The sequence below is a fragment of the Leptosomus discolor genome, chromosome 5 (genome assembly GCF_034619465.1).
Source record: "Leptosomus discolor isolate bLepDis1 chromosome 5, bLepDis1.hap2, whole genome shotgun sequence".
In the NCBI taxonomy this organism is placed as follows: Eukaryota; Metazoa; Chordata; class Aves; order Leptosomiformes; family Leptosomidae; genus Leptosomus; species Leptosomus discolor.
The window spans coordinates 37,883,053-37,910,906 of record NC_141395.1 but is presented as its reverse complement, the minus strand read 5'-3'; the positions used below and the strand labels follow the sequence as shown (position 1 = coordinate 37,910,906).

Below are 27,854 nucleotides of genomic sequence, written 5' to 3'. Positions count from 1 at the left end.
ACTCTTCCTTCTGGAGCAGACTTCATCCCACCAGGGGTTCTCCCATCTCTCACACTGTGTCACAATGGCATTGCTATTTCTGCAGAGGCCTCCAAGACAGATGGGCCCCAGGAAGACTTCAAGCAAATTTCAAAGCCAGGATTCTATTTGGAACTAGGAGAATTCAGAAAAAACTGTAATTCCCAGCACAATCCAGCAGCTGTGGGCTGTAAAGGGGCATTAAATACCACAAGATTCCTCATGAAACCACTTAAGTTAGCAATACCAATTTTCTGCCCAAACTCCTGTGCTATGTTGTGGTAAGGCAAAAAATCCCTGCCTTCTCCCTGCTGGTGGATGCCAATTTTTTTGACAAACTGCATCAGATAAATGTGAAAGCTTTGGAACATTTTTTTTTTACACAGAGCAAAACACCCCTCAAGAGATGCGGGGGGGGGGGGGGGGGGGGGGGGGGGGAGGAAAAAACAATTAGTAATATACATGGAAACAATGACACTTCCTCAGCTTCTTGGAGTTGATATTTCAGTGAAACGTTTCTTTCCTGATGTATTAAATTTACCTTCTTTGACTGTGTTCTCTCCATGGCTGTTTGAGTGGTCTGGCAGATCAGAGACCAGAGTGTGATGAGAGTGTGAATGCCGGGCGCTCAGGCTCTCCATCTCCGTTGCTGTGTCAGAGCTCCCCCGTCTGGTAAACTTTCCTGGGGTGAAGACAAGAAATCGGTGGTTTACTCAGATGAGACGTGCTTGGACGCAAGAGATAGTAGATGAGGTCAGAAACGGAAGCATTCCACAAAAGTCAAGGCCTTCCAGGACCCTGTGAAGCAGAACCAAACATTACAGTGGGATATCTCCCGGGGGGTTCATTGATGACACAAAGACCGAATGTACAAACTCTCTGCAAGGCTCTTCCCCTCAGCACATACTGATTTAGCTGACACTCACATTATCACCCACCAGCAGCTTCAGCAAAATGACTGGTCAGCAATTAAAGACTCCACTCTTTGGGGCAGGTTATAGGAATTGGTTTTCTTCTCCCCTTGTCCAAAAGAAATAGGTGTATTAGGAGTGCTAAAGCAAAAGTTCTCCAGGAATACAATAAAATACAAATCAAAGGAACCTCCTGAAAGAGGGGTACTGTCTCTGAAGTAGGGAAGGACCTGTTGAGCACTGGATCTGAAATACATGATTTCACTTAGATATGAGAAAGAGAACTGTAGGTTAAGCCAGGACAAGAATCTGAAGCCCCTGAGATCAAAGTTTAACAAACTTCTTGAGATACTGAAGATATGACAAGGAGGATTTACATACCAAGTTTGTTATTCTTGTAGAAACCTGTAGGTGTCTGTATATTAACCATTGAGAAAACACATATGAATCTTTACAAATTCATTTGGCTAAGCTTATTGTCCTGTGTCCCAAAGAGGGACATGTTTACAATAGAGAGCTTACCAAAATTATGCCATCTAAGATGGTGAAAATGAGAACGCTCTGGCATGGCCTTAAGCAATCATTTTGCTGCATGTCATCTCCAAGAAAGGATGCCAGGATGAAAATCTATGACATTAGGAGTAAGTTTGTGAAACAGAAGCAATGTCTAGACACTGTTCAGTGAACTTGAAAGCTTGATGGAGTCAATATTTAGATGTAAACACTGTATCTTTGGAGTATCAAGAGAGTGTCAGCCTCACTATCTGAGGCCATACCCTATTTATCTTGTATCCAACATTCACTTGAGGAACACTGTATTTTTTGCCATACATCTAGTGACCATATTTCTGCCTCCCCAGAGATGTCTCTTTAAAACAGGAGGATGCAACCACGCCTTGAATCCATTTTAAGCTGCAGTTGTGCAATGCTTGCTGCCACTTAGGGAAAGTACACTCAAGTGGTACAGACATCACGACAGGTTCCTACAGTAGATATTATTCCAGTAAGATGGTATTTTTGAGAGAAAAAGCAAACTAAAGCATGTGTCACTCAAGGTCTGCTGTCAGCACAGTTGCCACTTCTACAAACAGGTGTGTAATGCTGCAAATAGAGCCAAGGACATAAGGTGGCAATAGGATGGATGAAGAAATAAAGAGCCTCTTGTTCTCTGAACGTTCACAACAGGAATGACACAGAAACTGGGGCAGAGATAACATCTCACCTAATATGGCAGTTTGCCATCCTCCTCTCTCGATGCCACGCCGGTCCTCTCCGATTCCAGAGAAACTGCCAAAGGAGAAAGTGCTGCGAGTGGGCGAGACATCCAAATGATCCTCATGGAGAAGAAAGGGCACCCCTATCCTTCGTTGCCGCTTCTTCCCGGTATGGTGGAAAGGAATTGACCCTTTGCGCTCACGCTCCCTGTCCTCTTTGCGGCTCTTAAACTGCAGGAGGACCAGACATGAGAGCAGGTAGAGGCTTTAAGCATGGCAAACTACCATTTGAGGGAAAAAACCAACACAGATGTGTGGTCCAAGTATAACCTTCCACTCTGAGCTTTTTATCTTAGCCATTTACCCTGATAACAACTATCTGCACTCTGGGATCATATGAGTATTTAAAGGAAATCAGTCTTGCCCTGGGCTGGAATGGATGCCCTTGTGTAATTTTATGGCATTCTCAGACCATGAGCTAGATTTGTAGAACTGACAAAACTCTGCTAAGTATCTTGGGTGGTTACAAACCCAGAGCTTCATGGGGTAAAAACAACAGAAGAACTCACTGAATTAGCCGGAACTACAGTGAGCACCAGCACTTAGAAATCTGCACTGTTTGAGTACCCTCCCCTCATGCAGTTTCAGCAGGACAGTTATTTGAATAAAATTTCAGTATTGTGTTTGGAATGTGCATATAAAAACCTATGTAATAACACACAGAATCACTTCCAATGAAAAGAGATGTCAGTCTCACATATGGCATAAATATATAGTCGAAGCAGACCTTCAGCTGCTACTTAGCAGGACATCGAGGTGCTGAATCATAGGTAAATTAAAGTCCTATTTTCTTTCACTCACCTTTTTGAAAATGTTCATCCCCAGATCCGTGGAGAGATCTGGAACTGCTGGTCTGCGCAAGTTCGTCAGTGAAACCTTAGAAAACACCTCTGTGCTTAGTGATTTTTCTTCCTCATTACATTTCATTGTCAGATCCTGCAGCTCCCAAAAGAAAACAAAAGGCACAAGCAGAAAGAGAGGATAAGCAACTTTCAAAAAAGAGCTAGTTCCAAGATCTGTCATAGCAGCAATGTAGATGAAAAGGACCTTCAATTCGTTACACAAAACACTATTCACATATTTAAAGAAAAATGAATGAACAAACAAAAAAAATTTAGAAACTCCCAGAATTACTGACCTTGTCTAACATTTCTGTCACCACAGACAAAAAGTACAGCACATTGTGCTACCAGAGAAAGCCTCAGGCATTGCTGCCAGTGTGGTCTAGTGGCATGGAAGTCCATGTTCTACTCTACTCTGATTCTGATCCCAGGTATGACTCTGGGTAGCTGACAAACTTCTCGAGGCCCTGGTTTACATCTACAAGCAATCACAATGGCTACCCTTTTTGAAGCGTTTTATTTAAGATCTAAGAGAATATGTCCTTAATAACATATGCCTTTAAACATGTATTTTGGAACTAACTGCAATAAGCAGCATGGTCCCTTCAAGAGACTTGATTTGTGGAAAATTATTTATTCACTAAAGAAACCTAAGACTGCTACATCAGTAAGCATCCTCCACTTGTAATAACAGTGCTCCAAGATCTATCTGTCACAGTTCTCATCATAGTTCATATTTGTGAAAGCCCCTATAACCATAGCACAGAATGTTCCACGACAGTGAAAGCCTTGAGACCGATTTACTCTAATTTCAGTAGAGGGCACTCTACTCCCCTTCTGCACCAAGCAAAACGCATTACACCTGCCTATTGTAAAGAAAGGCTTTGCTACAAAAGGTGGCATAAGCTCAGCTCCTGGACATCTGTTCTCATTAAAGATCTGATGTCACTTTTCATGAGATGTATGTCCAGCTGACCTGACTAAATTCCCTCAGGATAATTTTCCTCTGTCTAAATACCAGCTTGTTTCCAAATAGAGATGTTTTTTCCTTGCTCCTCCATCAGAAAGGTTCTACTAAACAACCGGGTCACGTTAAAATACCTTTCTGCTTTCAATCCAGAGACAATCATATGCCAATGATAGACGACACAACTCCTATGGTATAGGAGGTTTGGATTCTGCCTGGCCGAACCACACTGCAGAGCTAGCAAGCTCTGCAATACACGCGTGCAGTTTTATGCATAGGAGGGTCCATGTCAGTGACGGTCTTTGCTGCTGAAGTCTTAAGCACCAGCTACAGTGTTTGCAGTACTGGGCTACTGGGGACCACACATTCTTCAGACACTTTTCAGACTAATCAAAGACTACCCTTGAATCCCTCCTATTAATTTTATCAACAAAAGAATGAAGGAGACACACACAACAGATTCCTCTTCACCGCTGTTTTCAGGCAAGGTATGCTTTTAAACCATTCTGCGTATATGACTAAAGATTCAGGGAAGGAGTATTACATAAAATCCAACAGAGAGCAAGTCAGGATTCAACCCTAGGTGCTCTCAACAGCAAGGACAGCAAGCACTCTATATGGCTTGGTTCTCAGCTTTTAACAGCTTTATGGCCTCTCCTGGCTGGCAAACATCATATGAATTTATTTCGATTCATTATTTTTGTCCAATAGTTAATAAATCAGTGTTTTATTAGGTGGCTGATGGTCACCAAAAGGACAGAGTAAGGATCAGGGCCTATTGTGATACAAGCCATACAAACAGAGAAAGACACAGTCCCAGTTCTGAAATCTGCTTAGGGTAGGTATCAAGCAAACAACAGTAGAAAAGCAAATTACAGAATCCCCTTGAAACTAGAGTGTGCTATATGATGTATTTTAATGACTCAAGCTGGCACTCCTGTTGAAGACTGATTAAAAATGTGGCTATTCGGTGCAGTAGACTCTGTGGCAATTACGATATGCCTAAGATAGATAAGAAAGCAAAATAGTTTGGGGACTGCTACTCTAGATTTTGTGGTTTCTGATTTCTATTGCCTCCCTTCTGCATGACTGTATGGCTACCAGCTCATTAGTACTTCTCCCAACTCTCAAGATATTACACTTGAGATTCTTGGCTTTATATGAGCACTGCAGTGAGCACTACAGCTGCATTGGTCTTACGCTTAATTTAAGCTTTGGCTCCTTGCCCCTGCAATGTTAGTGCAACACTGTAGATGTTTGTGAGCCTCTGAAGGTTTCATTTCCTTGACCTGTCCTTCAGGTTTCCTATATCACATGTTACCACGTCTGAAATATGCTTAGACTAAAGACGCTTTCTAGGGGAAGTTAGTATTAATTTTGTTCACACTCCATCCAGTATGCTTTTTCCTATGCAACAAGGAGTGCTGGCATGCTGCACTGAATCTGTCTACTTTGCTGTTCAATTTACTAGGAGATACATGGAGGATGTTTCTCATGTTCTCTCGACTGCAACTGGTTTAGCCCAAGCTTATATTTGAAACATGGTTTCAGACACAGAGAAAACAACAAGAAGTGTGAGAGCTTTTGCTGAGGCTTAGGGAGATACAGGAAGTTACCTTGATAAACTGCAGAAGAATAGAAAGAATGTGAATTTACCTGAAAAATCTGCTCATCCCTGATGTGACCTGCAGGCAGCTGTTTTTGTCTTTAATCAGTTTTTGCCTGCCACTTTAAATCTATCCTGCTGAAACACAGAGTGACGATATTTTTAAGAAGTTATTGATCAGCCTTGTAGCAGAAATGATGACATTGTGTTAGAAGGAATTTAAGATCTAGATTGAAAAAGCAGGCTTTAAGCATATCCTTCTGTCAGATGGGCTTGTGAAGTCTCAGCATACAGCCCCTTGTGTTGACAGAAAGAAATGACAAATCTTAGCCCTCTGGAGGTGACATTCTCTCTGACTAGCATGGAGCCTTCAGTGATAAGACTCTCAATTCAAGAGTCCCTACAGTTGGCTGAGATGAAACAGAGCCTATGTGCCTCTGTGCCTTGCACAGATTTCAGTCCTCACAGTTGTAAAGAAGGGGAGCACAAGCTGAAACTTTTGCTGCATGGAAGACTATTTCACCTTGTGTATCACAGCTGTTCTGCTTAACAAATTGGAAACGTTTTTAAATAGGATTCCAATTTGATGAAGTACAGTGAAAATACACAGTACTGACACAGAGGTTACCAAAAGCAATCAAACCTAGCCCTGGAGGGAAGAATGCCCTGGACAGAGTCCTGACATTAGCAGCTAGAAAGTACTCAGTGGAATTGCCAAATGGATTTAGCAGAAAATGTTAGTGAAGAGCAACTGAGTAAAGGAATCTTCTGCCAGAGAAACAGCCTGGAAAAACAAGATATAGCCAAGTGTGTGAAAGGAGGGAAGTATTTCACAGCATATAGAGCAGAATCAGCACAATACTAGTGCAAACAGTTCCTATGGAAGACAACCCCATTGATGCTGCCACTGTGCTGAGAACCACTGACTGTGCTCCCTGTTGCACTAGCAGCTAAACTTGCTAATGTGTGAAATAACTGGGTTGTTATGAGCAAGGGCAAAGGGACAGTTATACGTATGGAAACAGTGAACCACATCAACAGCAATATCTTCCAATTCTCCCTCCAGGAGATGGTATTAAGGAGGATTTTCTGTACATGCACAACAATCCTATAAAATCCCCATGCAAAGGTAGATTAAGATTGAATAGTAATTCATATCACTTGGCCTTTATGGAGATATGTCAAGCTTTTACAGGGATGAAACAGGAAACATTTTATAGAAATGACACTAAAGTGTAATACAGTTTAAACAACACTGCTGCTGCTGAGCCCTTAAAATCACAAGTAACCACCAGCCCTCATAAAAATCATAAGAATGGCCACAAAATCCTGAGATTTAAAAATAACAGCAGTACTGTTTACATTGCTTATGCTTGTCTTCTGGCTTATGAGCACCTGGGCTGCACAGGAGAAAAGATATTTTACCCTTCTCCCTTATAAAATGACAGGTCAAAAACTGCCAGAGTTCTACAACACTGAAAGCAAGGATTTTAAAAAAAACACCAAAAATTCTGAGAGTTCTGACTCAAAAAAGACATCTGACAGCAATGTTAACAGAAGATAGAGACTTTTACTTGAGGTGTGTCATAAAATTTGATTGCAAAAATAGAATCTGTATTAAATTTTCTTAGGCAATTCCATCAAGTCAGTAAATCGGAATTTGCTGTTAAAAGCCCACATGACAGGAAAAGAGTGCACAACCTAAAAGTAGCACAAATCAACAAGGAGATTAACTGCAACTGCAGCAGCATCCCCTTTTTAACCCTGGAACAACATCGAGCTACCCAAAAGAAAAAAACATTTAAGCTCTAACACAAAGTTCTTTACTGCGCCAAGGTCAGGAGTCTGGGGTTCCTTTTCCAGCAAAACAGGGAGCAAGTCTTGACACTTATTAGGACAGTTTGTCTATTGAGGTTTTGCTGGCAAATACAAAGGTAAAAGTTATGCAATAAGAATAACAGCAGGAGAAGAGGTAACGACATGGAGGGGTTTTGCTCACTAGCACTGTTTGCAAAGTCTGCTCCAATATTTTTAACCCAAGTGTCTGGCTGGAGTGTGCAGTGCTGTACCAAGTGCAGCTCCTTTTATCTCTTTTGAGGGATTATACCAGAGAAGCTCAGTGAGTCCTGAGCATTACACTATAATGTAAAGACAGTCAATTTCTTCTGACAACTACATTAGTACATTCTCACGTTAAAAACTAATGTTATCACAGTTCATGCTTGATTAATTATTCCAAATGAACCCTCAAGCTTTCAGCAGTCACCAGCTCTGACTGTCTGCATCAGATTCTGCCTCCAAACTCCTCATTGTTCTCAGGGTCTCTTTCTGAATCAATGCACATATCTGACCTCTGGGCAGTTTAACCAACACTTAAGCTGTGCTCTTCACTAGTTGTCCAGGCATCACTTCCCAGTATCACCACAACAGTTGCTATTTTTTTATTGATGGCAACTGCTTACCTGTGTTTTGTGGGTATTCACCAGAGAGGGTGCAACAGCCACCATGGAGCTGCTGCGAGGTCTCGGTAAAGGAGTCATCTCTGGCTCAGGTGGTTTCTCCGGCTTTTCCTGTAACATATGCCTCAGCCTCTGCAGGTAGTACATTAGTGACCACTGTGTGCCTTCCTCAGACCAATGTGGCTGCAGCAGGCAGCGCAGCACTGCCACATCAAAGTATGTGGCATAACGAGACTTCTGGCATGGCGGAATCACCAAGGACACCCTGTTCCAAAAAGCAGGAGTAGAAATGTTAATCAGGTTCCTTAGCCCTTCTTAGACAATCAGCTCTCCAAATAAAGAACCACTCAACAATGATCTGTCAGGTTGGCATGTTCAATTGTTCTTAAGGGGTCACTCTCTACGCCATCAAGTTTTCTTTGATAGTTGGAGGCCAGTTCTGTCTTAGCACACGTGCTGGTCCACCCCAAAAGACCCAAGAGGTCCACTAAGGGGCCTAAAATTTAGCCACTCTTCAAGAGCTGTAAGCCATTCTCATTCTGCCATCTGCATAAATCACCAGGATGTGCACACAGCTGTGCCTGCTGGAGCTTGCAGGGACATTTGACACTGACCTTTTGGGACTAAGGCCCTGAATGAGGAAAGCATTTCTGAAGACATGTAAGTGGATATTTAGCTTTCAGTTCCCTAGAGGACTCAAGTACACGCTTTGTTAAGTGTTTTCTTGGATAGGGTTTCTTTCTTAAGCTGTGGTCTGAAGATAAGCCTCCAGCACCTGTGCTAACTGAATAATTTGTTCAGGTGGAAGCAGATAAACCCTGAGCATCTGCTGTTCAAATACTAGTAATATATATTCAGGAGTGGTTTACATTTGTACACATCAGATCTCATTTAAGGAGCAGGCAGGGCAGCTACGTTAGTTAACGCTTTAAGCCAACTAAATACTCCTAGACAAGTAAAAGTTACTGTTATGGACACTCTTTGCCAAGGTGTGCTAGAGAAAACAACTGGTTTTAGCCTTCATTATCATTTTCCTGCCTTTCAGGTGGTGTCATTTCTTGATGGGTTTTAGTATGAAATTTCCTAAGTATTGCAGAAGTTAGCACATGCAAAAGCTAGATGTCTGTAGTAAGCCTCAGAAACAAGACTCCAGATATTTCAGATTTCAAAGGGATCATATCTCTTTTCAGAGCCAATCTTATTGCAACAAAATGCCCTAACTTTTTTATTGTTTATTTTTTATACCACTTCTCTCCCAGCAGAGTACAACTGGCCCAATCTACCTTCTGTATAGCCATTAGCTGTTAGGAGATGATCTCTCAGAAAAGAAGCAGTGAAAGGGAGCTGGAGGAATGAGAATCACATGACAAAAGAAGGTGTGAAATGCCAGGGGTGGGGCAGAAACTCCACAGATTATTTTTTGCCTGCCAAAGTACAAAATTCAAGTGTTTCCACTCAGTGTGTTAGAAATATACCTCTGTGAACTGAGTATGTTTGTGATCATTGGATTCTATAAAAATCAATAGCACTTCCATGAATTGTATTCTTAGGCATATGGGAATCACCACAGGAACATCAGGTATTTATTCTTTTAAAAGCCATTCATATTATCAACTCTGCTAAACAACATGCAAACAGCATTGGCAGGATACCCCCCATCTCCGGCTGGGTACCACTACACTCTGAACAGAGGCATCCAAAGCCACAGTCCAGAGAAGCATTAGGCAACAAGCGGCAATACTGACCAGTGGAACCTCTAAAGCGAAGTGCACGCTTAAAGTGCTTTGCTGGATCACTGCTCAGGGCCACAAAGCTGCCCTGTGCATCCAAGGTAGATACAGGACTGGCAAATGAGAAAGAAGTGTGCAGTGAACACTGACACCACTTGGAATCACATGAACCCTGCTCCATATTACATGCTTGGAAATGTGGGCAGGTGGGAAGGCTGGACTTGGAGCAATGTGTGCATCTACAACTCAAACTTGCAGGAGCTGATTTGCTGCCAGCCTCACAGGCCAATGTTGAAGGCACTTGGTGACTTCAGATCAGCCCGTCTGCATCAGCATGTGTCACTATATGCAATCGATAGATTCAAAGCTTATTCCCTAGTGCTGTATTCAAGGTAAAAATGTTTTAAGTTTGAGAACTTTAAAATGAGCTGTTATAAAAAAACCTGAAAAACTGACTTAGGAAGGAGAAAACAACTATAAATGGAAAGAGGCTATAAAGTTTTCCCCATAAACCTGATGTGAAGGCTGTTTTTGTCGTAGTCAAGACTGTGACACATAGATGCAGCCTGTAAAACAACATGGGGATAGCTGGGATACTCAAAGCATCCCAGCAAAGGAAATAAAGCCCATCACCTCAGTAGCAATTGTAAAGGATGATGCATTGCTCCCTGGTCACTTTGCAGGACCCAGATCACTCTCTTGAGTCTAAACAGTCTTTCATGCTCCCCTGTATGCAGCATAGGCAAACCTGGCACAACACAGCCTGGAGCAAGCCACGTTCTCGTCATGAAATACTTGTCACTAAAGTCCTTCCTGCAAAGTCTATTTCCCAGGCAACGTGTTCAAGAAGCAGCTGAATAAAGGGCTGTGGCTTTATTTGCTTCAGTGTTAAACTGTATCATCCGTAAATGGAGAATTTCACTGAGTGCAGCAGGGATAATTAGCCAGGATGAGAGGAACAAGCCATTTGCTCAAGATGTGTCTGAGGAACCAGAAATTAAACTCCTTACTTCATTTAGGAGGAAATCTAGTGTTCGCATAATCAGCTCTTGGTTGCCTGTGACTGCAGGGATTGTGGAAAGGCAGCCTTCCTTCAACCCCGGTCCAAGGACAAAGGAATACTGCGGCTGTTGGTAAGCAGAGTAAACAACATTTGTTCCCCAGTTGTCTGTTGCTTGGCAACCAAAGCTCCCTGTACAGTTATAACTGATCAATGAGTCCTGCAAATGAGGAGGCATAATGATGCTCTCTTCAAAGCCCATCTGAAGCTTCATCCCCATAGCAACCACCAGACCCAGCTCAACAAATTGATCACCTGATTCTGTCTTCTTAAAAGGCTGCTTATTTTTTTACGGCTGTGCACTCTCTGAGCAGTAGTGTTCACACATAGAAAGGCAGTTCTGTACCCAGCTTCAGTTTTACTGGCTCACACTCATACAAATTAAATAAAGACCCAGAACTGACAGCAAGCTTGATACAAAATCCCAAGGGAAGCCTAATGATGGGATCAGAGACTTAGAGAATAGCTTTGCCCTTTCCACCAGTGAAAGGATGCACCAAACCCTTTTTGAGAAATCAGAGCTGTTCCTAGATTATATCCAGAAACTCGCTCCCTCCCACATTTCTTCTGTCACTGTAATGAAGCAATTTCTTAAAACATTGCAGTGTTTTGGATATGACATTTCCCAAGAGATAAGCAACAGGACCAAAATTTTCAGGAGGAGTTTAAGTGATGCTCTGAAATCCATAGAAACCTAAAAACACAGCTAGGCTTCCTTCCCTCTCCACCCCCTGAAAACACTCATCAGCTTCATTTACTTTACAGCACTACTGAGTATCCAGCACTACTGAAAATCTGGTTCTACATTTACATGCCCAAATCTAGACTAAAAGAAGTTAATTTATCAGTGCCATGCTGGAAGAACATGGCCTGAGCTCCTGCGGGCAAGCTGGGAGGATGTTTGCGTGGCTGTGCTTTGTTATTCTGTTTCTTTGGGCCTGTAGCCTAAACCAAAGCTAAGCAGCAGGATGCAGACAAGGCATAATCAAGGCAATGGAAAAAGGCTTGCAAAAATCCTTTGCTAAAGGGAAAGAAAATTTGATCAGAAGGAAGCCAGAGAAGATACCTGTTGTCTGAGGCTGAATCCAACTAAGGAGGGTTGAACCTACAGGTTATTTATTATCTTTAACTATAAGAAACGAACGTATTAGAAAAGACCAAAGAAACTGTCCCAACAGGCCAGCTAGAGATTTCTCCAATGAAAGTAGCATTGAATATCAAGTGTTACCACCTTGTTCATTACCCAGAACCGAGATTTGTTGAATTAAGAGTTTGAGATAAACATCCAGAACCTTTGGTGTGCATGGTCAACAGCAGATTCAAAATAAAGGACTTCTGTGACCTCCACCATTAGGCTGAGTCACACCAGCCTAAATTTCTGCTGAAGGGGTTTGTACCTGGGATGTGCAGTACCTCTCTCCTGAGAGGTTTGGGAGGATACGCTTCCATCCAAGGAATTTCCACGATGACATGCTGAAACAGTGGCCTTTGGAGGTACAGAATCTGGCTGGGTTGTCTCACAGACCACCTGTAGTCCCTTTGGGTAGTTTTAATAAAAGGAAATAGGCATATAAACATATTTATCTCTCCCATATTATTTTTCTTACTGCAGTTTGTGCTTAGACATGTTTATTACTTATACCATAACATCATGGTAATACCATGGAGAAACTCATCAAGCCTGTGACTTCTCAGTACCAGGCACTGTACAGGTAAAGGGTCAGACAGGGCTCTTGCCCAAGAAAGTACATAAGATCAGGCTTCCATTCTATAAGATAGGATAAGGCAAATGAGATCCTGACAGCTATACTCAATACTCTTCGGTTCCACTGCAGACAAGGTTGGGAGCCTTTGGAAGAACTGGGAAGAGATGTAATTTCTGGAGATGGAATACTTCAGGGTGATAACTGCAAGTGCTGTTTCAATATTAATTTCCCCCCTCCCTCAGCTTCTTATTCAAGATTGTCTAACCTTAGCATAGAACTTACCTCGGTATGTCCACTGTCAAGATTAGGGGATTCACAAGTCACACTCTGATTGTTGGTGGGAGAACTTCTCTTAGCTGGGAAAAGGAGTCAAAGCAGGACATTTCAGGAATCACCTCTAATAGTAAAATGTACCAGTGAAAGTACAAGCCAGAAAACAAAAACAAACCCAAAGCATCATGTCTGCTGCAGACTTCCTAGGCATTAGCCACAGCTATAAAAACAAAAAAGGACTGTTTCAATTTTTTCACAATTCTTTCAATTGTGTTGTCAACACTGTCTACTGAAAATTGCCATTTCTTTAAAACTAAATTTGAATACAAATTTTATCCTAAATCTATTTGGTATCAAATTGCATTTTCCTGTGCATACTAGTGCCTTTTATTTCAGAGTTCTTCCTCCTCCTATTTTCACATATATTCAGCTCCTTTTCTAGGTTACATCATTCAGAATGTATTGTCATTTCCAATTTGGCAAATGCCTTCATCACAGGAAACACACAAATGTCATACAGAAAGTTTGATCAGCGATATAATAGAAGAACAAGGGCATCACAAACACTAGGACAACAATTCTTGAAATCCTGTCATATTGCAAGCTATTCAGATGTGACTTAACATCAGACTGACTCCAAACAAAACACTCCAAATCTAGTGCAGTAGAAATTTTTAAATTTGTTTTTTTGAAGGAAATTTTAAGTAAATTTAACTTTTTGGTCCCAATTTGAGACAACAATGCTAAGATAGCAGAATCCTCCTTGATATAAAGAAGCTCATTCCAATTTCTATTTCCATTCTGCTGAAAATATTTTCAAAACATAACACAGTATTTTAATTTCAGCCTTTACTCCTGAAGTCATTCTTTAGGGATTTTCTGACCACATGCCAGACCTATGGAAAAAATTCCAACATCAAGGAAAACTTAGGACTAATTCCTTTTGTTAGTTCCAGGGCTGAAATCCTATCTTTTAATTCCAGAAGTTGAAGCAGAGGGAGGAAGAGCTAGATGTGAAAGATGGTTTTAAATAATTTGAAAGACTTGAATCTTTTCAATTCTGGACTGTCCCAGAAGCCTACAAAGCCTTCAGAACAAAATATGACATCCAAAATGACTTGTCATCAGAAAAATCTGATTTAGTGAACCACATTTTCACTACTCTGAAAATGACAGTTCTATGCTTTTGAGAATGACTAAGCAATGCTACAGTCATATACCCAGCACAATTTCAATTCACTACCTTGTAGGAATTACGCAAAACCATTGTCTAGAATCATAGAAGTTAAAAAGTTTTTTTAGAACTAGGCCAGACACAAAGGCTTGGAAGCCTAAGCACTCAACTTCAATCTCATTACAGCTTGAAACGCAAAGGAGGAGCAACCCCTTCCAGTACGCAAAAGCAAATTCACAACCTAAGCCTTCTTTGGAGCTTCTTGAATCTACTTTGTTTAATCCCATAACATGATGAAATTCAAATTTTATATAGGAGGAGAACCTACACTGCCAGCTGTTAATTTTTGTCCAATGCCAGTCTGGGAAAGCCTTCCCCACCCATATCAGGCTGCTGCTAGATACTGTCTTTGCCTTTCTTAGCAACTAAGGAAGATATGGTGAAACAGAGATATGAGGCTGACAGGAAATTATAACTCTACTGAAGAGTTTCTCATTTCCTATTTGTGGTTTCTCTCTAGTCGCCTCTTTAATTATTATGCAAATGTCGGTTGACTCTGAGGGTAAACAATCTTAAATTGCTCTCAAAGGTTTGACTAGTTCCTGCAGGATTAAGATATTCTGACCAAGATGATGGCTACAGAATGTAAGGCAGCATCAGGCAAACATAGGAAAGGTTTCCCAGCTCTCAGGAGCTAAATTAGCACAGCAATGTCACAGACCTGTAACAATGTTCCTGATTGGTTTTACAAGGGCGTTGAAGGCAGAAACTTCAGGCTGCCTGTGTTCCCACATAGGCTGCCAAATAACAAGGCCACTAGCCAACCGGAATGTCAGGTCAGATTCCTAGAAAGACAAACAGGTTGTGTCACACAAGCTCACACAAAAGAATGTTGTTTCCAGTCTAAAAGGACTGCCATTTCCCTGATGCACAGATCTTCCCAGATATGAGGGATACCATGTGCAGGTCTGTGGTCAGTATATGCTAACTCAGGGGCCACTAACACTACTCAGCAGACATTAATACATTTCAAGTATGGCTATTAAAAAATAACAGGGAAATCTCAATACAAAAATATGTAAGAGTTTTTTTCCAAATTAAATTTTTATACTAGTTAATGAATCCCATTTTTTCCAGCACCTAAAGCTGTAAAAGAAAAGGCCATTCCTGTGTCAGAAAGCATCCCTCTTGACCGTATATAACCACTTCATATGTAGTATTCAATCTCAACCTTAGGTTTTGCACTCCGAGACTTGAACTTCTTGCCCCAAAAGAATTAGAATACTTAATATGAAAACATTACTTGGAAATTGAGGAAACATGAAATGTAACAAAACAGCAGTCTACAATAACGTTGGTACTATTATTAGCACTGTTAGTACCCGAGCCATGTCAACACAGAGACATTGGTACTACTCACACTTGTGCCGTCATTGTTTTATATATGCAAGTAGCTGAAACCATGTAAATTAGTACACAACTAAATCTTGGCAGGATCAGGGTGCAGATATGCGCTTACTTAGGAGACACTATGTTGGTATAGTCCAGCTATCCCACAGTCCAGCTATCCCCATAAGGCAAACAAACATGATAACAGCAGTTTTGGCAGCATAATTATAGCTGCACCACCATTTCCTGTTGATATAACTCCACATACCTCAGTGGTTGAAATCGATTATGCAGACAGAGCGAAAGGAATGGTAGGAGCTGATTGCTTGTAGCTCTCCAGCCCTTCTATTTCCTACTTTTCATTAGTGCTGTCTCATCAAAACGAGCTCACGAGCCTTGTGACAAACTAAGCTTGTTTTTAATTATTATTTTTACTAAGGAGCACCTTGCAAGGTTTTTGGAAGTGGTGGCAGTAACACGTGTTGCATTTTTACTTTGCACTGGTTGGTTACATGCCAACACTGTAATTTCATCCACAGTCGTTAAGTGCATCCCCCTCACCCTCACAAAAGCCTCATTTGAAAACACATTGCTAAATACACAAACCCTTCCAGAAGTTAGGAATTCCATCATTTAGGTCAGCCTGTGCAAACCTGTATCATCTTCCTTGAGCATGCATTACTTTGGTTGTCTGATCAGATAGTATTCTTCCCCTGAGACCTCTACCTCGGTGAAACACAGAGGGGACAATGCTGACTTAGTGAGCCAGACATTTGACTCATTTACCTCACCTTTTTTGAGCTTTGCTTTGATGACAGAAACATGCACGTTTTCATGGGCTTTTCAATGTTCATCACTACAGTACCTCAAAGATCTCAGAGATTTTCAAGGTAAACTAGAGATAGTGTTATTAACCCCACCTTGTAAATGGGAAACTACAGCCCAGAAAGATTAATATAAAAAATTTTGAGATCTTATCTCTAATAGCAAGGGTCTACCTCCAGTTTCATTTCATTTATTCAAAGGGCAGCCCACATTTGTGTGTGTAGCACTGGGAAGAATTCAGTGTTTCTTCCTGCCATGTCCCAGTAGCTAACAGAGAAAACGTGGAAGTAGTAAACAAGTATGAAAAATATGGGCTAAATAAATTGAGCAATACCATACAGGAATTCAGTAGCAGAAGTAGGGAAGGAGTCTAGCTCTCCAGACCTGCTTTCACCTGCCTTAACCAAAAGATTATCCTTTATCTCCTGTACTTTCTTATCTTCTTCAACTGTTGTAGCGTACAAGGCAGGATTAGAACAGACAACAGTCTCCATTGCTTCGTGACTTTATAGATCTTTTCCAAGCATCTACTCTCCAGAGCCAGTTTCTCTTCCGAGGCCCATCCGGAAACGTAAAGGCTAAACAGCAGCCCTCCAGAGAGACTAAAGACAAGAGGCAGGAGGCAGAGCATGCAGAAAATGTTTCCTCGTCACACCACTCTGCAAAGCCAATGTATTCAGCATAAAACCAACAGAGGGGCCCCAGCAGACAGGAAGCCTGCAGCCTGTTTCCAACTTCAGAATAAAGGAATGCTCAATTGCCTTTGCCACTGCCATGCTTATACCACTATCACGCGTTCCTGGTAATTAGCATCAAGATGATTAGAATGACAACAACAAATGCCAGTGACAACCCCACAGTGGAATCCCTGAAAAGCTAGCAAGGCCCTTCTGAGCAACAGTTGAGAATCACTTTAGCAAGTTAAAGCTTGCAATCATTTCTGCAGGTTCCAGGATCCCAAAGACTTTACAAAGGCCACAGATCTTTGGCATTCCCAAGAGCTGAAAATGGCTCACTTCAGATTTATTTGCCTTTGTGTCTGCCTGATGCTGTGGTGATTGTTCATGTCACTGGAAGTATTTCTTCCTCATGGCAGTCGTATTCTGCCAGCTTGTTAAAACATTTTCAGTGGCCACCCAGTGTGCACTGTAGGCTGAATTAAATAACAATAGCAAAGGCAGAATCATTATTTTCCTGCTCAGAGCTGTCTCCACTCAAGTACCCCATCAGGGTTCTACTTACTTTAATCCTGTGGACAAGGGGAGCAAATAGGAACACAAAGAGCTCCACTGTGGCCATGGAGTTCTGGAAGAACTTCCTTCTGTTATTCTCCTCCTCATCATTTGTGGTTCTGGGCCGGGGATGTCCTGGTGATCCTTGGTTTTCAGCCTGATGGATAAAGGCGCTACTGCTCCCTCCCCAACTAGAGCCTCTGTCTCCTCCAAATCGGTCATTGCTGCAGTCCTGAGGGGCCTCCAGTAGCATCCAGTGAAGGGTGTGAAGAAGCTTTGTTTCAGCTACTCCAAGCTTATCCTGATGTCCTGGATGGAAAAATGCATCACAGTATCTCACAGGGTTTCCATTAATGGTACTGTTGAGACTTTCAGAGCTGCACAGAAAACTATGCATCCAACTTCCTGATAAGCATTTGAAAATTAAAATGCTACCATTAAAAGTATCAGTGTTCTGTTTCATTATGTTTGAAACCTCCTAATTCACCATTCTTCATTTACCTCACAGCATTTGCAGTTCAGCTGGCACCCTGAGCATTAATCTGCCATATTTTGACTGATAACTTCAGTAACGGAAAAACAAACTCACATGAGCACTAACCTAGCTTGTTTCGGTTGGACAGCAATGTTGCAGTGCAGTGCAGCACATGTGGGAGTGCAGCTTGGACAAGTTCCCAGCGAGAAATGCTCTGGATGGCTTCAGAAAGAGCTGGAGAAAGGCCATGCAGCTTGTTCTCTACTAAAACTCTTTCAAAGGACTAAAAGTAAGAACAAAGAAAACAAGACACTGTATATCTATTTCTGCACATACCTTCTAGTACATAGGACATTCTATTTTATAAACCTGTAATCTCTCATTTTTCATTATGTACCTAAAGCACCTTATAATATTTTTCCTGAAAGACACAGACTGTGGCTAAAGTTCACCAGACATATGGACATACTTGGCTAAGAAATGAAGGGGCCACTCGATATATCTTCTGTAATAAAAAAGAATTAAAGCAAGTATCATGTGTATATTAATAAGTGCTAACATTGAGCCAGACTTACAGTTGTGCTGGGTATTAATCTCGCATGTCAGTAATCCTGTTGGAAGTCACAGGAGCTAAGGGACTGTATTTGTGCAGATGAGAGCTGGATATTCTTATCACATATACATGTTCTTTCAGTTTAGTGTAACATAAAGGGCAACCCATTACAGTTATGTGGGCCTTAGGAAATGTTTTCACACCCTGCCACAAAAAATAAACAGTGTACAAAATTTTTTGTTGAGCCATGGTGTAATGGTTTTGTGAACGCTTAAAAGAGCTGATGGCTGCAGCAAGTTCATTATTTCCACCTGAAGCAACACAAAATAAGACTACCTGCCTTAGAAATCCCTAAGGAAGTCCCTTATTGCTAAGTCTTCCAACCATTTCAAGAAGTTGCTTCTCTGATCAGATACAAAGATCTCACTATAGTTCACAAAAGCAGTTATATTCCTTCACTGAAGTTCCTAAGCAAAGAAATACGTTGCTGATAATGCATGTCTTTGCCATATACCAGCTTAGCCTCCTGGCTACCTATTTGTTCACAAGCTATTTCACCAATTTTATCAGGCTCTGGGCAAAAAAGTAACAGTTAGCATTTATGACCTAACGGATGCTTCAAATGCCCTCACTCCAGACCATACAGCTTATCCTTCAACACTAGTCATACCGATTTTTCCTGTAAAATTGGGGTGGTAATAAGAATAGACTTAGTTACAAAGAAGAAAAGCAAAAAGGGCAGCAGTCATAACCTAGCTCTCCTAGATGATCAGCCACTCTCAGGCATGGTAACATGCACTCTTCTGCATACCCCAGCAGCTGTGCACATTTGTTCTCTCAGGTTGCAGCCACATCCGCTGGTACGGGCGGACATGAACTCCTCCATTGAGAGGCAGGGTGCCCTAGTGCAAGCATAGTTCCTCACCAGCATGGTGTTAAGCATCCCCATAACAGCTCTGCTTGGGCCAGCATGGAGGCAGAGAAACACTGTCCTGGTTTGACTGGGATAGAATCATAGGCCAGCTGTGCTAGCCAGGCTGCCAGCAGTTTTGTGTCAGCCAGGGCAGTGACCTGAATTAGCTACAGGTGTAGCCCACACTATAATGCCATGCTGGAAGGTTTGCTGAGGAAGGCATTAGCTGTAATACATGGACAAAAACGCTGGCTTTCCCAGGATTAGTCAAAAATAATGTGTCATGGATTAGATTGTCAGCAATGTGTCTTTCCTAGCACCAGGATTGGCTAACATGTCTACCAGGGAAAGGATGTTTCAAATCCCTCTTACAGTGATCTGCTCAGGGTCACACTGCCTACAAAAGGAAACAGTCTCCTGCCATTCATTCCCTTCAGTTCATGAATGCAGGGAATATGAAGGAATGGCCAATGCTTGGAAAGCCTTTGCAGGCAAGGGAGCAAAGTACTTATTATAAGGTCTGAATATTCTGTCCATTCAGGAACTACAGTCATCAAACCACAGCAGCAGTTGAGAGCACAGTAGCATAAAGACAGCAGAGGCCTAGAACAACTATCCCAGACCAGGTTATCTAACAAAAGGGAGGAACAAAGCACCAAAGTATCCCCAGAAGCAAGACGAGAGGTACAGGGTTAATGCATGATTACAAACACCACAAAGTCTGAAAGAGCCATGAAAAACATGGGATCTCATTTATTTTTGTCAAAACAGGAGAGGGTACCACTCCTTATTTGTTGCTCCAGCCACATGCTACCATCTCCACTTGTGCATCAGCTCTGGGGCTCACTGAAGCCTTCATTCAGCCAAGTCAAGCCTCTACACCAATCAAAATGAAGCTCAGCATAGAGATAAGTAGTTTCTACCAGGTTAGTGAGCTGAATCAGCTCAGTGAAAGGCCTGCCAAGCACCAGTTCTAACCTAGGCTTGTCAAAAGAAATTGTCTTCTCACCTCCAGCAGAAAAGCCAAAGCATAAGCTCACACTGAAGTACAGTGACAAAGCTATTCAGTTTACAGAACAAAGAAAAGGAACAGTGGAAAAAAAATCACTGTGAGCAGCAACACTACTTTGAAGTGTGATGGAAGACACATCGTTGCTCTCTGGCTTTCCATTCATGGGTACTTTAATGGCATCAGGGAGAAAGTACTCCAACAACTGCCTTCTGGAAGCTCTGGTCCACACTGTGCATACTTCAGAAACTCAAGGGGAAGCCAAGGAGTCTGCAATCATGTCTTTAAATTAGGCTTGTATTCACCTCAACGTTTTGGGTTTCTGAGCCACATGAAGCTTTTCCTACATGGTTAACCACCAGATTTCCTCTGTTCTTTCCTGGCCTGAGCAGAAAGCTAAATGTATTTCTGTACTACCATGAAAGAATAGCTTCTGGAACAACATATGTGATCATGAGCATCTGAGACAGAAGCACTGTATGTTGCCAGTAAAATGCTAACAAACACAAAGGCTACTGTATGGAAAACACTATGTGTCCCCATGTGCTGTGGGCACTGGCTGGTACACAATTGCCACTGTGCATGTACTGTCAGCACAGGACCTAGCTGGCATCAGTCCCCACCTGATAACTGTCACAAGCAGCCCAACAAGAACATGCAGTTCTTTGGACAAGTGTTCTCATGGGATTTGCCTGGAGTCCTCCACAAGGTCCAACACACAGCAGCTTCTGTCTACACCAGACATTCAGGATGCAAGGCCCTGACTTAGCATTTGCTCCTGTAGAGCCTCCTTTTTGGTCTGCTGTGGCTCTACTCTACTCTCAGGACCTGCTACAGAGCATATACAGACACTAAGATGAAAGACCTAATTTTCACCCCACATGACCTAAGCAACTGCTGCTACAGCTGAGAGGAGTTACATGCTTCAATGAGAAGGCTGAATAAGAATGTCTGAATTAAACTTTCCGCAAGTAAATCAGAAGATACTCATGCTATGGATATGTCTGGAGCTGCAGCCTCAGGGATGCTGCTTGGCTAAGAAAACAGTTACCTACTTATAGCAGGCTCTTCCGTGCCTGCAACACCCCACATGCCAAAGGGGGATAAAGAACATCAACTAAGGTGGTAGGGAAGGAACTCAGCGTTATGCCTTGGCTAGAGAAAGGGCAGCCCCTTTCAGCGGTGCTCTGCGTGTGTGTTCAGCTCCTTCAGGGCCACTTACACAAGCATTTTTCCTTTTAGCCTGGTGATGCCATCTGTTTTCACAGGGAATTGCAATCAGTCTTGTCTGGCTGCCTTTCCACTGCTGCTGTTCTCCTTTTACCTTCTTCTACACTAAGAACCAAAGGGGCTGTCAAATACCTTGTGACCAGGGTCAGCCTGTGTGCTACTTTGCTGCTGGAATGGGAACAGGTAGCTGCCTGAAGAAGCCTTGACAAGCGGTACAGGACAGAGCAGATTCTGGCTGGGCTTTGACATGGTTTCCTACAGAGCTTTGCTCAAGTCACATGGACTCCTGCTCTAAGCCCAGGGGATCTGTTCCTGCAGTGAACTGCATAAGGCAGCAAGGGCTCAGCCAGGCTCCTAGACCCCACTATACAGCCAGGACCTTGAGAAGCTCAGCATCCCCCTGTTGCATTCTCTTAGCAGTGCCAGATGAGCTAAAGGTCTCCTCCAGGGAAGTAGCCCTAGAGGATCTCACTTGGGAAAGAAAAAAAAAAAAAAGCAGTAAGCTAGGAGAGCAGGGAGCAGTGCTTAGCCTAGTGTATGTAAAGAAGGACCCTGACAGAGACACAGAGAAACTGCTAGGGCTTCTTGAACCAGACTTCTGTTCTTGGAGGGAACCTTATTGTCCTGTTCTTCAGGCTTCACCATGGTGGAGAGCAGAGACCATTGCTGAAGTCACTTCAGACTGACTGGAAAGAACTTGAAATGCAGGCAGACAGTATTGTCAGTCTGGGGAAGGTCCTCTGAGGAGGGAAGAGTTCCTAGAAAGATCCAACACGTTAATCTAGGAGTTCATAGCACAAGGGACAGTAAGGCTCCATTGTTTACTAAACACAGTAGTAGTAGAAACATTGACAAGCAATGAAACAGAGACGCCAAGCACTTCATTTACAGAAAATTCCAATGTTCAAAAACTCAGTTTCCTGAAATCATGTCTTTTGGCTAGGTAAAATAAAGGTGGCCTCCTTTTAAACTTTGTTCCATATCTATCCTTTAATCATCCATAACAACAAAATGTATTATTACATTTGCAAAAACAAGTGAAAAAACAAACAAACAAACCAGAAAAGGGATAAACTTTGAATTTGGAAGATCCTCCAGAAAATGCTTGAGTTCTTCCATGCCCAAAGCAATCCAGGGTAAAATAATTTAAAACACATCCTTGAGTCTCTTACCCTCACCTGAAAAAAATGCATTAGCTTTGTAGAGCACTCACATACATTCCTTTGCAGCTTTGACTCATGCACATTAGGAATGACACTGTGTCGGGGCAGAACAACTTCAGAACGGGGAGAAGGAAGAACACTAAATCCATACTTGAGGCACAAGAGCATTTAGACAGTGTAAGAAAATGCTGGGGGGGCTGGTATTTATCTTCAGATTAAAAGCTATTATTCATAGATCAATTCATAGAATCATTTAGGTTGGAAAAGAACTTTAAGATCATCGAGTCCAAATTGAAGTCAGTGTGATTTGTCAGGTAAGGAAAACAAAGCTATGAAAGGGCCATGCTTTTCTTCAAGTATTACAGTATAAAGCAAAACTGAAAGAAGCAATGCAATCTGCTCTTGCAGACCAGATGCTGTATTCACTGAATCTAAGCTTCCAGCATCTGCTTCCTCAATGCACAATATGCAGCAAATTCTACTGCAGCAAGTTTAGAGCCAATAATAATAATAGAATACTGTACAATGTTGTGTCATATGCATTGTCAGACAGTTAATAGCCTATAGACATGCCTAGAACATTTCTGGCTAGAGAATTTTAAAAGGACAGATCATATAACAGGTGCACAGTATTTTTAGATACACTAGTCAATACAGTGATGTTAGATAATCAGCTTGATGTTTCAGAAGACAAGTCAACTACCTGTCAAGTTCCAGAAACCCTGACTCACCCATGCACACAGTACTCTGCTGCCCCACTGGATAATATGGAAGGAATTGATGTGGGCAGACATTCCTGTGCATTGGCAGGGGTAGGAAACAGATGAGAAAAGAAGGTGGCAGATGATACAGCTGAGGCTGTACCACGATCAACTGCTCAGAACTAAGCCCCATCTTTGAAAGCTTTCTACCATAATTTAATGATTATGGTAAGATTTGGAGAAGAATCAAGTTCTTCATCCAACAGGCAGAAATGGATTGGATCTTCATGAAATGTGTTTTTCCAGAGCTCTCTTTCCCTTGGCTGAAGCATGTGATTTATGTTGTCTTGCAGTTAGTGTTTTTTTGGGTTGGGTTTTTTTGTTTGTTTTTGTTTGTTTGAGGGTTGGGGTCTTTTTTGTTTTGGTTTGGTTTGGGTTTTTTTTTTGTTGCTTGGGTTTTTTTTAACACTTAGTAAATTCTGGTATGTGCTTATAGAAGAAAGGTGCTTTAGAATCAGCCTGAGGGACAGAGAGGAAGACCTGATGCCAACAGCACAGCATGAAGCACAAGGAAGTCACAGATAGGTACGTCATGGAGAATGCACAGAGAAGGAAGCTCTGTCCCTCTACCCAACGGTAACAGATCACTCCCACAGCCAACACCCACAGCTCACAGGTGGGGCCACAGCCTCAGATTATAGGTGCTTCAAGGCATGGCTCCTGCACACTGCTGAGACTTCCGGTAAAGGGCATAAGGCAACAAGCCCCATTTTCTAGCCTCTAAACAAGCACGAACTGTCAGTGTTAAAAACCAGTGATGAAGCTTTTGCTCCATGTGCCAGAACTGCAACACATTTTACTCACCAGCACACTAAGCCACCAGTCCTCTATCAGTATGTGGTATCTAGCAACAACCCTGAAAAATTTATGAATTTCTTAGAAGAAAATTAGTGAGCAGCAGCTAGGGCTTCTCCAGCTTAATATCTTGTGAGAAGTCAGAAAATTGCTGCAGAGAGACCTAAGTACTTTAAACTATTAAGATACATGTCCAGACCAAGTTTTTCCAGTCTGTTGAGTTTGGCTACAACTGCTTAATGTACTTTAAGTCATCCAAAGATCAGCAAGAGTTCAAGGAATTCTGAAATTCCCTAGATACCCATCTTATTTGAACTTGCTGCATGCCTTCCCTTTCTTCTCCCTTTAGACAGTTGAAATTTCATTCAAAACACAGTTAGAAATTAAGAGTTATTAGTATCTCTGTAATAACCTCTCTTGAATTATGCTACTAAGACATGCTCCTCTGTTTTCCAGTAGAGGAGGTATTTTCATTTTGCACAATGTTAAAAGCATTGTTTAAAGCCTGTTAGTAATGTTTAGATTTTTAATATTTTAAGTCTGAAAAAGCTCCAGTAATCGCTAACTGAAATGACATCAATCTCATCTGAAAGACCCAGATTGTCGTAGCTCAGTCTGCCCATACCATTATTTACTTTATTTAATTACAAATTAGTTCAATTACTAATATCCTAACCAATATATTTTTGTTGTGCCTAGAGATGCACATGATACCCAAATTCTCTAGATGGGAAAAGGTTTCAAATCCTTCATGTGACAAAAGTACAAAATTAAACTGATTGGATTAAATCCACTCCTGGCATAATCCAAGAAGCTTGCTGACCAGCCGCCATTGTCAGATCAAGCTGCATGAAAAGTTAGTTACTAATAAGAGTTGAATAAGAGAAACATGTACATACCACACAGGAAGCTTCATATTGTTTCCCCAGTTTAGGTCTTAAAAATGCACTGAAGGAAGGGAGAAAAAGCATTAGAGACCCAGCACTTCAAATGTGGATTTTGCTTAGTTATTTTTAGGATTTTTTCTCATGTCAGAAGGTTGTCAAAATGCTGAGAAACTTAACATAAAGGAAGACACAAGGCCAAAACAATGTTCAGATACCTGTTGATGACAACTGACAAAATGCTGTTACCTTTTCTAGAAGATAAAACTACCCACACTGATATGCCAAGAGGTAGTTAATCCACCCTCAAGAAAAGCCCTGTTCTCCATGGCCAAAATCTTCCATCAGACATTTTCAGGCATTTTACCTCAGTGAAGTTTTCAATATATTCTGTTTAAAATGTGTTAAATATTACTGAACTTTGTCTTGCCTGTATTTTAATCCAGAGATCCATTTGCCAGTTTTGTATTTAGTATTTTCCTCCACAGCTGCTGAGGTGGAAGGCTTATGATGAAACGCAGGCCTGTACCCTGTGTGTAGAGAACACCCACCCTCTGCTGTCATTTCCCTCCAGAATGGGATCAGTTAAATATTAAACAAATTAATCAGGTCACCTTATTACAGCTTTTTTTTTTTTTTTTTTTTGGAGGACACTGAAATGGTAGAATAAAGGGATTTTGTGACTGAGGCCTTAAATTAGAGCCACAACCTTCAAACCTTCCAACCTCCCCCCACAGCCCCTGCAATGTTTTCAGTTTAGAATTCTGTAAGACAGGAGATAGACAGGATTCACAAGGAACATAAAGCCCCAGCCATACATTCAGCCTGCCCCTCACACATCATTACTCTCCAATCAAATGAAATAAAGTGAGACTTTGACGTATCTGTTTGCACGCTGACCTCTCAAAGCATAGATTACACTTCAAGAATAGCTACAAATACAAATACAAGCAAAGCTGCAAGTCTGGTGCAGCACTGAAGGATGCTGCTTCTGGTACCAGAGCTCCAGAAGTCCTCTTAAAAGTGGGGCTGAAGCAGCGGGGGCAGACAGGACAGGGAGGAGGGGAAAGGTGCATAGGCAGAGACACATACACATGGATGTTTTAAAGTCAAACCAAGAAGCTGCCTGGGACTGCCATTAGGTTAAGCTGCCTCCAGTCCTTCCCCCATCCCTGATATACGCAGATTGCTCGATACTGATTGCAAAGGGAACAGCTTGTTTCACGCCTTCATGGTGCAGCTGCAATAACCGCTTCCTCCCTGTCACTGGGCAGCAGTTGCCCTCCCCGCCCCCCCCCCCCCCCCCCCCCCCCCCCCTGCCCCCTGTTGCAGCTGTATCCCAAGTACCCAAGGCTCACTGCTCTCACCTGGTTTGCCTCCATAGGAAGGTCTGGATGGGCAGAGGGATGCCACGGCCGCTTTCCTGCTCCTGGCCCTCTGAGCTTTTCCTTTTCACCATGATGCTGGTGACAGCTGCTGCTGTGAGCCAGTCTTAGCAGACGTACTAGCCGGGATCTCCCATGGCTGCCTCTTGCTCTCCGCAACTCTTTACCCTCTTCCCTTCATCCTCTACAGCCCACCCCTTCCCTCCCCTCTGACACCTCCCTTCAGCGTTACCGGTGCAAAATGGCTGCAGAAGTCAGGGAGGAAATTAGGAGAGCGAAGATGTCCGCGTCCCTCTGCTTCCTCCCTGCCTTCAGCACCTCCCTCTGTGGACAGCTCCAGCACCGAGAGACGCGCCAGCAGGAGGTGCCGGGGAGGGCGGCGGGTGGCGGGGGAGGCACCGCCCCGGCCCGGCCCGCCCCGCCGCCCCCAGGCCGCCCCCAAAACTTCAGCGCCCGGTGCCGCTCACCCTGCCAGGCCCCGGCGCAACGGGGCTCCCGCTGCCACTCCTCCCTCGGAGCGGCACGCTCCGCGGGGCAGCTCCGAAGCTGCGCCAAGCCGCAGCGAGAGGAAGACACGGAGAGGCCGGCAACCGGCCGGGGCAGGAGAGCGAACCCTTCCCTCCCTCGCCGCCCGCCTGCAGCAGCGACAGGTTCAAACAGGCTGCTCCTGCAAATCGGGTGGAGCATGACCGAACTCCTCCACAACCGCAGAGGAGCGGAATTGAAAGACGGGGGGTTCGAGGCGCTGGTGGCGGGGAGTGCATCAGCGGTTTCAAAGGTAAGTTCCCTTCCTTGGATCTACAGAGGCAGGAGCCCTAGATGTGTCTGATACAGCACGGAGCAAGCCTGTTAAACGGGGAAGTCCTCATTTAACTCAAGAGTGGGGAGAGAAGGCAGGCAAGTAGTAAACTCTCTCTGAAAGTGAAGGTTGGTGGTAGGAGCAGGGGAAGTCTGGGGTTGCCATTCCGTGAGTTTTTCTTGCACAGAAAGACGTGAGACAGAGGTGGAGAGAATGGTGAGTGCCAAAGCAGATTTACTTGTGTTTCCAACAAGACACCAAACTGATTTGACTAATACAAAGGTATCTTTGACTCAGGTTTGCTGGAAATATTTCTCAGTCACTGTTAGGCAAGCTCTCCTTACATATCTAAGGATATCAGAAGATAGTAGACTACTACAAGTAATTAATAGAATAAAACAGAAGATCAATGTGAGCCCAC

General features: G+C 42.7%; 1 protein-coding gene across 5 annotated transcripts in view; it reads right to left on the bottom strand.

Moving 5' to 3' along the window:
• UNC80 (unc-80 subunit of NALCN channel complex) overlaps window positions 1-26,708 on the bottom strand; it is a 132,173-nt gene extending 105,465 nt beyond the window's left edge. For all 5 annotated transcript variants that reach the window (XM_086465166.1, XM_086465167.1, XM_086465169.1 and 2 more), the window contains exons 1-11: window positions 26,617-26,708; window positions 25,265-25,313; window positions 18,068-18,224; window positions 17,477-17,775; window positions 14,742-14,865; window positions 12,856-12,929; window positions 12,265-12,404; window positions 8,081-8,342; window positions 3,005-3,139; window positions 2,152-2,374; window positions 560-700 (exon numbers count right to left, since the gene is read on the bottom strand). In XM_086465166.1, the coding sequence (XP_086321292.1) occupies window positions 560-700; window positions 2,152-2,374; window positions 3,005-3,139; window positions 8,081-8,342; window positions 12,265-12,404; window positions 12,856-12,929; window positions 14,742-14,865; window positions 17,477-17,775; window positions 18,068-18,224; window positions 25,265-25,313; window positions 26,617-26,708 (1,696 nt within the window). The remainder of the gene's footprint in view (window positions 1-559; window positions 701-2,151; window positions 2,375-3,004; window positions 3,140-8,080; window positions 8,343-12,264; window positions 12,405-12,855; window positions 12,930-14,741; window positions 14,866-17,476; window positions 17,776-18,067; window positions 18,225-25,264; window positions 25,314-26,616) is intronic.
• Between the last annotated feature and the right edge of the window lie 1,146 nt (window positions 26,709-27,854).